Genomic DNA, 14,254 nt, shown 5'->3' with positions numbered 1-14,254 from the left:
CTGATGCTAATGTTGCTCCTTAGCTCTGATTTCAGAGTGAAAAAACTTCGTTTTCTTCCCCTATACCAGGTCAATTCCTAAATTTCTGCTTTTTCAAACAAGTTGACTTATTTTTGCTTTGGGGTTTTGCTTTGTTTTTAGACAGCATTTTGGAGAAAATACCTGCCTCCTTGTCAGGAATCTTCCCATAGCAAAATCCTTAGTCTGCTTTGACCGACTGAAATGGATGGGCATGGCTCAACTGTCAAGCTGAACAATGTTGTGCAAAGAATTTCTGTTTACAACCGTAGGTGATTTCGTGTTTCCCTGAAAATAAGATGGGGTCTTATATTAAGTTTCACTCCAAAAGACGCATTACGGCTTATGTTCAGGGGATGCTATCCTGAAAAATCATGCTAGGGCTTATTCTCCGGTTAGGTCTTATTTTCAGGGAAACACGGTATAACCACAAAGGACTTTCAGTACTGGGAAAACACTAAACACAATGTCCAGATTTTTGAAATTCTTTTAGAAGTTCATACAGTACCTGATGAAGTAGATGGCAGATAATTTTAAAATGCAGGTTCAAAATGAAATGTTATACTCTCTTAAAGGATGTCTCCACTAAGAAACGGATCATCAGGATTTGAATCTAGAAGGTTCTTACAAAAAAATTAGACTGGGTATGTATATTTTTCATGGTAGGTTTTTTGAAAATAAAAATGTGGTACAACTAGGGGCAAAACAGAAAGCAGATAGCTTCTTACCCACATGAAAAGACTTAAGTCTTATTTGACAAGATAACTGTAACTGAAGGTACTGGTACAATTTGAAAATGATTCTGAAATCTTACTCTCACCTTTAGAGGAGAGAGAAAGTCTTAAGCTCCAGTGAGAGTAAGCAGATTTGATTTTGAGATAATCCTGAGAACAGTATATGTTCATTATGTATCTGCCTGTCACATGCTTTCCTCAAACTGGTGACAATTTTATAAAAATCCCACTATAAAAACATCCCTGAATGATCATTCCTTGTGGGCCCAGTAATTCAGTAATCTGGACATTTTTGGACTCTCTGTTCCCTGAGCCACATAACCCTGCTGGTGGTTAATCATTTCGATTCTCACCTTCCCAAAACTGCCTTTCCCAATAGCTCGCAAAATTTCAAAGTGGTCAAAGTTGACTGTAAGACAAACAGAAAGAAGTACATTGTGAGTGATTGTGACTTGTTCTTTAGCAGCTAATCAATAATAAAGATTGGGCTAAATCAAAGTATTGTTTAAAGCACTATTCCAGACTACCTTAAAATGCCCATTCATTCACCCAGTAAATATTTCTTGAACACTTATTATGCATTAATCACAGCATTTAGAGTAATAATAGAGTAGATATCAAATCTCTACCGTTATGGAGCCTGTAGTCTACTCCATACACAGAGAGACTCATAGGGATTAAACAGTCGCAAAATAAGCGGACAAGTGAAACTGCTGTATGTTAAGAAAAAAATGTAGTGAGGCTCTCAGCATATTTGCATGGGATTTCACATAGGTGGCAAGGTCAGGAGCATCTCAGAACAGAAAGGATTACAGAAAGATCTGGTTTTCTTTGCATATGGCTCTAAGGGATCAGCACTTCAAATATCTTCTCCCTGCCTATTTTCCCCCTCCTACCACTCTTGTAGCTAAATGCCCCTCCTACCACTCTTGTAGCTAAATGATTTCAATTTTCCCAAGTGGGAAACTGTTACATTCATAAATTGATAGAATGAGCTGATCCCCAAGGCACACATATTTAAGAGATTAGCATGAATATTTGTACAGGGGTCCACTGAATGGCACTTCAAAGTTGAGATGATCTTTCCCATCCGCCATTTAAAAATTTCCACTCCTAGAAGTCAGAAGCAGTAGATGTTTAGTTTATAAGTGACATGGTCTCTTGGGTCAGTGCTCCTGGAATGGTTGGTGATGAGAAGAACAAAGTATAGGTTTTCCCAGACAATGACAATCTTTGGTTTCTTGCCTTGATGTTCCACTTTGTTTCCTGGTTTTTGAAACAAGAATTTAGATGAGTAAAATTCCAATTGAAGGATTTTTTAAGAGTTTATTCAGAAAAAAATGTGAAACATTAGAAAGTACTGTTCTTCTCTTTAAATACTTCTTCTCTTTTTTTTCAAGAATTAGCTGCTCCAGAAGGAAAGACTGACAAGGGACCTCTTAAAGTCTTTCCAAGCTTTCTGAGGGTTGAAACATTTGTATCATATGACTTAATCGTCACCTCCTCTTCTGAACTCCCAAATCATTTTCCTCCTAGCACAAAACCCATTTAATCATGTGAGACACCATGTATATTGTGTTTCCCCGAAAATAAGACCTAGACGGACAATCAGGTCTGATGCATCTTTTGGAGCGAAAATTAATATATGACCTGGTCTTAAGTTACTATAATATCGGGTTTATAATATAATATAATATAATATAATATAATATAATATAATATAATATAATATAATATAATATAATATAATGTAATGTAATGTATAATAAATATAATACCGGGTCTTATTAATTTTTGCTCCAAAAGACACATTAGAGCTGATTGTCTGGTTAGTCTTATTTTCAGGGAAACACGGTATTACAAATAATTCTGGATTTAGACTCAAAATAGTGATTTGACTTGTGATAAGTAACAGACGCTCTGAGTCTCCGTTTTCTCATGTGTAAAAATGGGACTGACCCTTCTAGATATGAAGAGAACAGTTTTTACTCAGAAAGTGCTAATAAAGCTGCTTACTTATTTAAATCATTCACTTTACTAGCTATGTAATCATCCAACACTCCTTGAGTGCCAAGTTTCTTTCATACACTAGATCATAAGCTCAATGAGGGCAGAGATGATATATCATTTTGCTCATCCTGGTTTCCTTGGCAACTCAGAAAATTCCTGGCTTGAGGTAGTTGAAGGCACGACTATCTGTACTTCCCATAGAACCAAGCAGAGTGATTTACGTGTGGTTGGCCCTCAGCAAATAAATCAATTTAAGCTGCAAGAATACACAAGAAGCACCAAACGACTGTGTGTTATAAATATAAGTAGTGTAAGCATTTGGGTCTTCTAAGGAAGTGTTTTTCAAACTAAGTCAAGGTCCGTTACTGAGTTATGAAATAAATTAGTGGTAATGAGAGGCATTAAAAATTTAAATGGAACAGATTAAAAAATATCAGAAACACCTCAAATGTAGTAAGAATAGTATCGCCTCTGAAACCTCTTTTTGGTTTTATATATATGTGTACATAGATATACACTGGATCGGGATATAATTTTTTTGGTATATTTCTTACTGTGGGTTGTGGTCAAAATAACTTAAAAACACTTCTTTAAATTCTCTTGAGTTTCAAATGGACATAACTAAAGTATTGATTTTCTCGCACTCCTTGCATAAGGCTGAGTTATACATTATGTACCATGGAAGTGTTAAAAAACAAAAACAAAAAAACCCCACAAGGATTTATTTGCAAGTGTAAGATTTTATGTTGAGCCAGTCCAATAACTCACTGGGATTTCTCCACTACAGCCTAGCGCCAGAAGGCTTTGATGACATTTGGCTTTCCAAGCATACAGCAGGCACCTAGAAAGCATGAAGTTCCCTTGTTATATGAATCCATTTCATGAGCAATGTCTTTTTATAAGCCATTTTGTGCTTTTATAAAAATGGTAAAAGATGAGATACCAGGTTGCTGATAAATTTCTTTTAGCAGCACTGCCTTAATTAATGTCAGGTCAGATCCCGGAAAGTGACAGGCCTAAAATTGTAGAGATAATGCATCTTATTGATGCCATTATTTCTAGTCATTTAAAGAGTAGACTCCCATTCAATTTTATTGTGCCTAAAGTCATTTCTGTGTACAGTAATATACCCTGTGGCCAAAGCCAGTGACAGATTAAAAGTGACTGGAAGCAAAGCTCTTATTGCATCTGCACAGTTCCTTCTTACATGTCCAGAAACAGCATCACTAGTCACGAGAAAGGCGGATTGAAAATGCAACCAACCCTCTTCAATTCAGACAAACTGAGAGAGAGAGATGAAGTCAAAATTGTGGATTCTTTTGTCGACAGAAATCCAATAGTATTCTAGGCATATAGGATTTACCTAAGGGAAATGTGGACTAGCATACCGACGGTATACTTAAACCTTTGATCAACACGTGTAGTCTTAGCTAGCAAATTATGTATGGCCCATGGGCCAGAGTGGGCCTGCAGCCTGTTTTTGTACCGCCTGTGAACTAAGATGGGCTTTTACATTTTTAAAGCGTTGTAAAAACAACCATGATAAAGACTATGTCACAGAAACCATATAAAAGCCAAAATATTTACTAGCTGGCTCTTTACAGAAAACTTGGCCAAGCCCAGGGATTAAGAGCACGGTCCCTGGAGGCAGATTTCCTGAGTTCAAATCCCTGCTCCTACAATTAACAGTTGTGTAATCTTGGCTGTTTACCTCTGTGCTCTGTTTCTTCACCTGTAAAATGGGGATGGAAATAATATATACGTCATTGTGTTTATAGGAAGGTGAAACGAGTTAACATATGCAAAATATTTGGAATATGAACTGGAACTAGTAACTCCTTTTCCTAGTACTCCTACCCAGGGAGCAGCATAACTCAGAGCTTGCAGCAAATCCCGTCTTACCACACGTGGATATTATCAGGCAACATGGAGGTAAAACGGGAGCCCTCAGTGCCATTTCTCCATGGTTGGGGTTTTTGTACTCTATGGCGTGGGGTTCTTGCAGCGTTTCCTCCAATCTCTAAACCAAAGTTAACGTTTGTGTGTTTCCTTCTCGTGTCTTGTCCTTGTATTGCATTCTAAAACTTCTTTTCTGGTTCATGGAGAGGCTCTGGTTCCAAGAAGACAGAAAGACCCTCTGGAGACGCTGTGAGCCCCTGGGTCCTGGTGGGGCCTGGAAGATAGCAGTTGAGAGTGAGGAGAGGCAGAGCCTGGTTCTCACTCACACTGAGAGGGCCTGCAGAAGAACAGTCAGGCAGAAAAGGTGCAACCTTAATACTCACCTGCTTCAGAGCCTTGCTTTCACACAGGTGTTCTCATCCGCTTGTTAGCAACCATCATGTCAGTGCAATATCCTTAAGGCTGCCTGGAGGTGTATCAGCTTAACAGATGAAATTAAAGGGGTCTTGATGTTCTATCACCTGTAATATTTTAAACACTAAATATCTTAAAATAACTTATCTTGGAGTATTTTTTTTTCTTTTTCTTTTTGGTGGCGGTGGGGGTGTAGGTGCACATTCTCCACTAATGAAGCAGACACAGAAATTTTATATGCACGAGATATCTGCTTATGTAGGGTTTCCTATGCATTTTATTTTTATGTCTCACTTTATCGTCACAAAAACCTTATGCCCTATGTAAATGGGGGGCTTTGGCTCAGAGAGATTAAATAACTTGCCCTGGTTATAAACTAGTATAGCAACTAATTTATATTTGGGGGTTACGTTCTAAAGACAGAAAGTCAAAATTAGGTATGAAGATACTCTAGGAAGGTACCCCTTTGAAAACCAAGAATCTTTCAAAAATTCCAACATGATTTTCTTTTGTGTGAGCCCTGAATGAGACTCATGCATTGTTTTTAGGAGCTATTGTATGAAAAAAAAATTTTAACACTAAAACCACACTCAGCTCATTGGCAGGCTCAAATTTTTAGAGTCACATGGGAAGTAAGACCAAGTAAGGGGACAACTAACTATTGTCATAAAGCCACCCCCAACACTTGAGAGGAAAAAGTGGACAGAATGAATCTACTTGCATCTGCTCAGTTGTATTCATATAAATTCAATATACACATTTCTGATTCTGGACCAAGTTCTTAACCACTGTTTTAATAGTCACCTTAACATTATCCTTATTGTGTATCCACCCATCCCAGAGGTGGAATCAGGGAAAGCAAGGAAGGATTTCTTCATCTCTCCTTTTAGAATCACATGAGTCAAGACACGTTTTTCGGAGTCTTTCTCTAACATAAACATGCTGATTGTGGAATCCAGTGCTGATGTTTTTATTTCCTTTGTTTTACTTTTCATATCACCTCCCCAGTCTCAACATTCTGTGCAATAAATAGTGTTGAAGGAAAGAGATAAAGGGAAACCCTTTTTAGATTTTGTTATAGCACTCTGATACTTGCAATTTGGGAGAAGAGCATTCTAGAAAGTAAAGCAGAAAGTCCATTTTTTTCTATTTTTGTGGCAAAAATATTTGAAAAAATGTTATGTTTCTTTGTGAAAAAAATCATTCCAGCCTCAGTAAGTACCAAATATGAACATATGTGAGACCATTGAGAACTACACTCCTTCATGTTTATGTAAATCTTTCTATTGATGATGGACCAACGACACCAGCTGTGTGACCTTAGATAAATTAATCGTTCCAAATCACAATGTGTCCATCTGTAAAATGAAGCTAAGTAAAGTTGGCTTGCAGGTAGTTTTGAAGATGAGATGCTAGAATCCAGAAGTATATTGTCTGACCCACTAAAAACTAAAAATTACAAATGATAAAAAAGTACAATTATTCAATGAAAGTTAAGTTTTCCCATTTCAAATTTATAGCTTGATTCCCAGAAGGCAATCACTGTTAACATATTCTTGTGTATCCTAAAGGAGATTTTTCTCTACATATGTGTGTTCCTTTTTGACAGCAATGGCAACATACCTTTATTCCTATGGCAAAATAGCTTGTTAAAAACCCTTTCTACATCATGACATTGCTTCTGTCCATTCATAACATCACATGTAGATCTAATTATTTTAAAGCTCCATTTTATTTCATTGTGTAAATATTTCATACACTGTTTAGCCTATTGAGGAACTTTCAAAGATGGTTCAGTTATCTGCTATTACCTACAAAACCACCACAAACATTCTTGATCAACTTTTTTGCATGTTTGTAGGCAAACTTTATAAAAGTAGAACTGCTGGGACAAAGAATGTTCTCATTTAATAGGTATTATAAATAGCCCTCCAAGGTTATTGCACTAAATCTCCTTCATACCATAATGTACAAGAATGACTTTTTTTGTCAGTCTGCTTTGCCAACTCTATTACATCAACTGTCATTGATCAGACAAGTAAATAAAAATTGAAATATTACTTTACTTTCTTTAATGATGAGTGAAGCCTCATCTTTGTATATGTATTTTTTCAGAGGACTACCTATTCATATATTTTCCCTTTCTTTAATGTGTTACTGATCATTTCGATTGGCACGCACACTTAAAATGTTAAGTAACTCTTTTTAGCATATCTCAGGAATATTTCTTCTAGGCTGTCCATTTGGCTTTTGACTTTAAAACATTTTTGGTAATGCAGAAAACTTAATATTTAAATTTATATTTTATATAGTCAAATGTATCAATATTTTCCTTTTTGTCCTTCTGGGTTGATGTCTTTCTTAAAAAGGTTTTTTTTTTTTTAAAAAACTTCAAGATTGATAAAAACATGTGCTTATATTTTAAATCAATAGCTTTTGACATGCATTTTTGTTGTACTTGCTATTGCTTTAATTTTTGCAACCTATTTTTCTAAAATACAACCTTAATATAGATAATGTTGTATCTACTCCAGATACCTAGAACAAAAATGTTTCCAAATTTGAAAGTTTCCAAAGAGTCCTTCTGCTGCTGCTTAAATTAAAACAATTGGTAATTTCCTTGTGTACAGTCATGCCAACATGACTGTTAAAAAGTAGACATTTTTAAAGTGCATTGGGAGAATATCCTCTTAAAACAAGCCCCCCATATCTTGCTTTTACTGCTAATTTACTTAGTAAATGTTTTGCTCACACAGCATAATGTTATATTACAATGCTATTTGTCCCAACTGATAGCAAATTAAACCAGTGCCGTGTGAGTAAGTTCAAGAACAAGTTCAAAACAAGATAAATTCCCCAGAGAAAACAAAAACTACAGGTGCCCCATGAACCGTGTGGGGGTTAGAGGCACCAACCCCTAGTGTCAGCGAAAATCCACGTATAACTTTGACTTACCCCAAACTCAGCTAATGGCCTACTGTTGACCAGAAGCCTTACCAATAACATAAACAGTCGAGTAACACATATTTTCTATGTTATATGTATTGTATAGTGTATCCTAACAATAAAGTAAGCTAGAGAAAAGAAAATGTTAAGAAAATCATAAAGAAGAGAAAACACATTTACATTATTTGTTGAAAAAAAAAAATCCACGAATAAGTGGGCCCACGGAACTCAAACCCATGTTGCTCAAGGGTCAACTGTGTATATATAAAGGAAGTTCAAGCAAAAGACTTGGCTTCTTTGTTGTGTGTGTTAATTTGGTATACAAATTTACTGCTTAAACATGACACTGCCCCCAGCTGTGATTCTCTAAAGGCAAAGTCAATTCAACATAAAAACAGCAATTGCTCAGCTAACCATATGTCCGCCTTCTTCCCTCCAGTACAGGAAATATAGGTACATATTAGCCCCCTGGCCCACCCCACCCCAGTGCAGCAGAATAGACACTTAGGTGGAATAGAATAAAGGTTGCTCAGGGACATTTATCGCGGAACTCAGTCTTTGTTCGCTGACAACACACCCTTACTGAGTGGGCCTTACTTAGAGTCTCGTAGGACAATAGAATAATTAACAGCTAATCTACCATTTATGTAAGCAATATCAGGCATTATTCTAAGCATGTTACATATGTTCTCTCAATTTGCCATGCATCCTATGATTTCAGATGAGCGGACCGCAGTCCAGAGGAATTAAGTGATTTTTCTCAAGGCCACATCGTAGGCAAGACTCTGGCGCTGCCCTCAAACACCGTTCTCTAACTGTGGCCCCTTAAACACAAATAATCATGCCCACGACAGGATACATAGCACAGAGCCGGGCAAAGTTCCTATTTCTGCTTCTCCTCTCCTTACGCAGGGCCTTTCCTTTTCACGGACCCTCTCTCACACCCCTGGACCCACCAACCGCATGCAGTCGCTGGTATCTGCCAATCATCATAGCCCATGAGCCTAGCCAGAAGCCTTGGTCTGGGAGTGGGACTATGACCCCAGCGATTCTAATCAACATACTCATCCAGGATTCTCTGATCTGGAAATGAACACTTCCCTCTCTCTCACAAAGCTTCCAGAACATGACAGTAGAACTGGCAAAGTGTAGAAAAGGCAGATCAGCAGGTGCAAGGGAATAAGGTGACACGTGGAATAAAGTAGAATCACAAGATAAAGGGGGAGCCCGGCTGGCATTAACGTGTGCGGCTCTATGTCCGTATAGCTTTCATTTTGATTATGCTGCAGGCGCTCCCAATTATCTTTCCCATATTCAACTCTTTAATTTTTAAGCAAAATTGATTCAAGTTCCAACTACTACAAGAGCCACTGCTGTAGGAAGAAGAATAGTGTCCGGGAATGTGTAGCAGGAACAGCCAACTTTGTATAGGGAAATGCAGCAAAGCATTCTAGAGGAGGTGATTAAAAACTGAGAAAAGTGTTGCAAGGGGCCTACTCTTTCTAGTCTTTCCCATAGATTTTCTTCATTTTTATCCCTGCGTTAAATTGGAGTATCAGATAATTCCCCAGGAAATAAGATGAAAACTTACATATAAATAACTGCAATATAAAATAAGGTATGTGCATTGAGAGTTACATGAGTGGTCCTACAGTGATTCCCAAATGTGTCTGCCCATCAACATAACACAAAACACTTTAAAAAAAAAAAAATGTAGTTTTATGGGCTTCATATGAATCAGACGCTGGAGGCTAGACCTGGAGTTCTGTATTTTAATCAGCTCCTGGGGGAATTTCTACTAAATCTGCCTGGAATCAGTCTACAGGTCTTTATTTAGGAACCACTGCTCTATACAGTAAAAGCTGCAAGCATTCTAAGGTGAGAGAAATCTCTTCCTTTTGTAGAAGATGAAAGATCTTCAAACGGGTGCGGGGGGTGCAGCATTTCAGCTGGGCTTTGCAGAATGAGTAGGAATTCAACAGGTGACCAAGCAGGGGACCACAGGGAGGTTGCACGTACTGAGTGGCCACAACCCTGGGGTAAAGAGACTCGATAGATACATGTTGATTGAAATCAACGATCTTAAGTGTCCCATTCCACCCATGCCCCCATCCCTATGAGCCTGAAGCAAATTAATAATGGTGTCTATAAATAACAGTGCAGGACTCTGTTGACTGCACTGTGGAACATCTTAGGTCAGAGTTGATAATAATGACTTTCTATTAAGTACATACATGTACTTATCTATTAAGTACATACATGTGTTGCTGTTGTCCAGGCACTTTATATACATTATCTTACGTAATCCTGACCCAAACACCATGAGGTGGTAATATTGCAACTTTGTAGGTGGTTTATAGAGGCTTCAGAAGAATTAAATCTCCTAGGGGTGGGGCTGGGACTTGAACTTGACTCTGTGGCTCCAAGTCTCATGCTATCAATATTACAGATGAGTTCTAGAAGTTTCGTGATACAATATGGTGGTTATGAGCATGAAACTCTGGTTTGGGTTTCGGCTGTACTACTCACTAGCTATGATCTTTAAAGTATTTAACCTTTCTGAGTATCTATTTCCTCCTCTGAGAAATTTTGACGATACATAGTGTCTCTTCTAAGGTTATTACAAGGACTAGGCGAAATAAGTCATACCAAAGGTGCTTATCAAGTGTTTTTGGCAGAGAGTAAGAACTCAATGAATCTACCATTATTATTGCTGGGTTTTGTTATTGCTACTAGATGATTCACCTTAGTATCAGCCGAGAATATCACTTCTCGTGTCCAAACGTCAGGCAAAATGGTATTGGGGCTTCACAGAAGACAAACTGCTAAGAATATAACCTCCATGGATGCAGACACTGGACCCGTCCTGTTTATCGCTGTACCTACATTACCTAGAACCACATTGGACACGTAGTTGGTGTGTGGTAAACATCTGTTAGGTGCAGGAAGGAGGCAATGAAGTACCGTCACCAAAGTTGCACAGAATATGAATGTCTTTGAAAGGAAAAATTTCAAAGATATTTTCCTTCATGTTGATTTCCTAGCATGCCATCACTTATAATAGGTGCCTCCTAAGAAATGTCTTACCAACAACTTACTATCCAAAGGCTTCTTAATCTGTGAGGCAATTAAGAAAGTCTCCATTGGAACGCTGTTATCATGTTACAACTTCAGATTTCTCTGAAGACAGTGGATTTACATTTTAAAAGCCTCAACAATTGACTTATTCATTTTCTGAGCTCAGAAGCTTCGAGAACTGCCATTCTTCACCCCATCAACTTCACATCACCAACTATTCTAAGTGATGACATGGATGAAAACCCCTAGGAACTGCAGGATAATTAACCGCAGGAGTCAGAGGGTATTTGCTTTGTTGGCGCTGCATGATCTTTGAGCAGAAGTCAATGTATCACAGTGCAATTTAATGCAACATTAAATTACAGTCTTCCATATATACAGAGTTCTGACAATTAAGTCCACGAACTCTTTCTAGAAAAAGTGCTACATACCTCATTGCTGAATATCACTATGGTCACCTTCGAAGTACTCCCCTTAGGAAGCTATGCACCGACGCCAGCGCCTATTCCACCCTTCAAAGCAGTTTTGGAATTCTTTTTCTGGAATGGCCATCAGAACTGTCATCGTATTACCCTTGATGTCCTGAATATCATCAAAATGTCTTCCTTTCAATATTTCCTTTATTTTCAGGTAAAGAAAGAAGTCATTGGGGGCCAGATCAGGTGAGTAGGGAGGGTGTTCCAATACAGTTATTTGTTTACTGGCTAAAAACTCCCTCACAGACAGTGCCGTGTGAGCTGGTGCATTGTCGTGATGCAAGAGCCATGAATTGTTGGCAAAAAGTTCAGGTCGTCTAACTTTTTCATGCAGCCTTTCCAGCATTTCCAAATAGTAAACTTGGTTAGCTGTTTGTCCCGTTGGTACAAATTCATGATGAATAATCCCTCTGCTATCAAGAAAAGGTTAGCAACATCGTTGCAACAAGTTCATGAACTTAATTGTCCGACCTCGTACCTCATGGGAATGAAGATGGAATCAGTGCGTCGTCTATGTCCTGTCCCTTTGCCCATTTTTAAGAACGGATAGTGCATGATTTGCCAAGAAAGGGAGACAAAGGACAGAAGACTTGAAGCTCTCATTGAAAATATAGTTCTTCTAGTGCATTTTACAGTCTTCTATTACTTAGATGAATGTTTGGTCATTATGCCGCATTCCCAAATGGAGGCTGCTACAGAGAAAGGCTCACTTACACCCTTTTAGGACAGTCACAGTAGGATGGGAAAGAACCTCAAATCACTTCTCCAGAAGCCATAGCTTTTCTAGTAAGTCAAATCAACAAGCATTCATTGATCATTTGTGTACCCAGGGCTCTGCACTTGAGACTAAATCACCTCAGGAAACTGCGTGTGACTCACTCAGCAGTGTTAGTGAGAACATGAAACAGGAGAACCATATGTGCCTTGCCTCATTTTTATTTTATTTTGCTGTAGTGTATAGTGTATGTGTCTTTAGAATCCAGTCTTGCATCCTTTTGGGATTAGATGAATATAAATAGGTATATTGGCAAATAATTAGACAAATAAAAGTAATTGTTAGTATTTTGAGAAGAGGCTCTGTGGACCTTCGGAGAGGGGAGAGAGTATTGTAGCATGGAAATTTTGCCTCTTGGTTTTTAATGAACATTGAATGCTTTGATGAAATATAAAAAATTATTTGGGTCAGACAGAATTGTACTGGAATCCTAGCTCTACTATTTAAAAGATAAATGAAATTGGGACATTTACCTGATCTTTCTGAGCTTCAATTTCTTGTTCACAATGAAGATTACTTTTTATGTAACACTAATATGCTTTAGGTATACAAAAATTGCAGAAAAGTAGACAGAAGAAAAACAAAATTAAGAATAACCATGATTAATATTTTGATTAATTTTTCTATCTTTTTAATGTTCTTATTTTTATCAAAGTTATGTATCAATATCTACATTAACACATAGTTTAAAGAGTCAATTAGTTCTAAAATATTTATTGTAAAACACTGATACTAGTCTTAAGATCCATTTGTCTAATTTTCGAATCTCTCCCAGCCAAGAAACTAACACTCTACCTCTTTTAGGTAATACATTTAGTAGTGTCCACCATATCTTCTAAATAGTATGATTTTGTTGTGGCTTCTTTTCAGTTTTAGGCATTATTTATTGATTCTCAAAGCTGGCAGGTAAGGGTTTTGCTCACTTTCTTGGTCTTTTGGTCTTACCCCTGACATACTCCCATCTTTCCAAAGTAGCTGCATCTGATATAATATTAATAGTTTTAATTGGATCAGTATTTTCATTATTGTGAATATGGAAATGATATGCGCTCCTGAGTAGTAAGCTATGATTAGTTTCCCTTTCTTGCACAATGTTTCAATTTCCTCGGAATTAATAATGGTCTTGTTTATACATGAGTTTATTTTTCTATCTCCTTGTTCCTAATTCAATCTCATATTCTAATTGTCTAAATTCCCTTTCAACATGTTCAAGCGCATCCATCACCTTGTCACCTTCCTGAAAATGTCAGAGCCCTGTAACCTAACCCAATCTGGGCTGTTTATCATTCTTGCTTTACAGCTGTCATCCTGGGGCTCCCCTTAACCATCATCCTGGGGATTTCCTTCACTCCTCTTTAATGATGGATTCCCTGCTTATTGCATGCATCTTCCTCCTCTTTCTTGTTCTACTCCCTTGTTCTTGTGGAGTACGTCCTGCAACAGCTCTGTAAGAAAGATTACATGGGAGGTAAAGTTTTGAAAACTTGCATATGTGAAAAATGTTTTTATTTTATCTACACTCAGTTGAGAGTTTGGCTGAGTACTGAATTCCAGTTTGGAAATTATTTTCCTTCAGAATTTTGAGGCATTGCTCTTCTTAATTTCTAGCTTTTGGCATTGCTGTTAAGAAGTTTAAAGCTATTTGGGTGCCAGACCCTTTATTGCAATAGTTTTCTTCTCTGAACCCTTGCAGGATGGTATATTTGTGTTGAATGTTTTGAAATGTCATGATGATATAGGCTTGTTTTAGTCATTGTGTTGGGTACTGGATAGGCTGATTGAATCTGGGATCTTGTGTCCTTAAATTCTGGACTTTCCTTTTTCCTTTAAATTATGTAGTAATAGTTTCCTCCCTTTTATTTTTTCTTTCTCTATTTCTGTACCTCGTAATATTTAGAACTAGA

At 37.5% G+C, this 14,254-nt stretch overlaps 1 protein-coding gene across 2 annotated transcripts in view; it reads right to left on the bottom strand.

Annotated features, from left to right (window-relative positions):
• Positions 1-14,254, bottom strand: part of STK32A (serine/threonine kinase 32A) — a 99,392-nt gene that overhangs the window by 68,131 nt on the left and 17,007 nt on the right. For both annotated transcript variants that reach the window (XM_033096874.1, XM_033096875.1), the window contains exon 3: positions 1,106-1,161. In XM_033096874.1, coding sequence (XP_032952765.1) covers positions 1,106-1,161 — 56 coding nt within the window. The remainder of the gene's footprint in view (positions 1-1,105; positions 1,162-14,254) is intronic.

The sequence above is a fragment of the Rhinolophus ferrumequinum genome, chromosome 24 (assembly GCF_004115265.2).
Source record: "Rhinolophus ferrumequinum isolate MPI-CBG mRhiFer1 chromosome 24, mRhiFer1_v1.p, whole genome shotgun sequence".
NCBI classification, from domain to species: Eukaryota; Metazoa; Chordata; class Mammalia; order Chiroptera; family Rhinolophidae; genus Rhinolophus; species Rhinolophus ferrumequinum.
The sequence above is the reverse complement of the archived record's forward strand: the minus strand, read 5'-3'. Positions and strand labels throughout refer to the sequence as shown.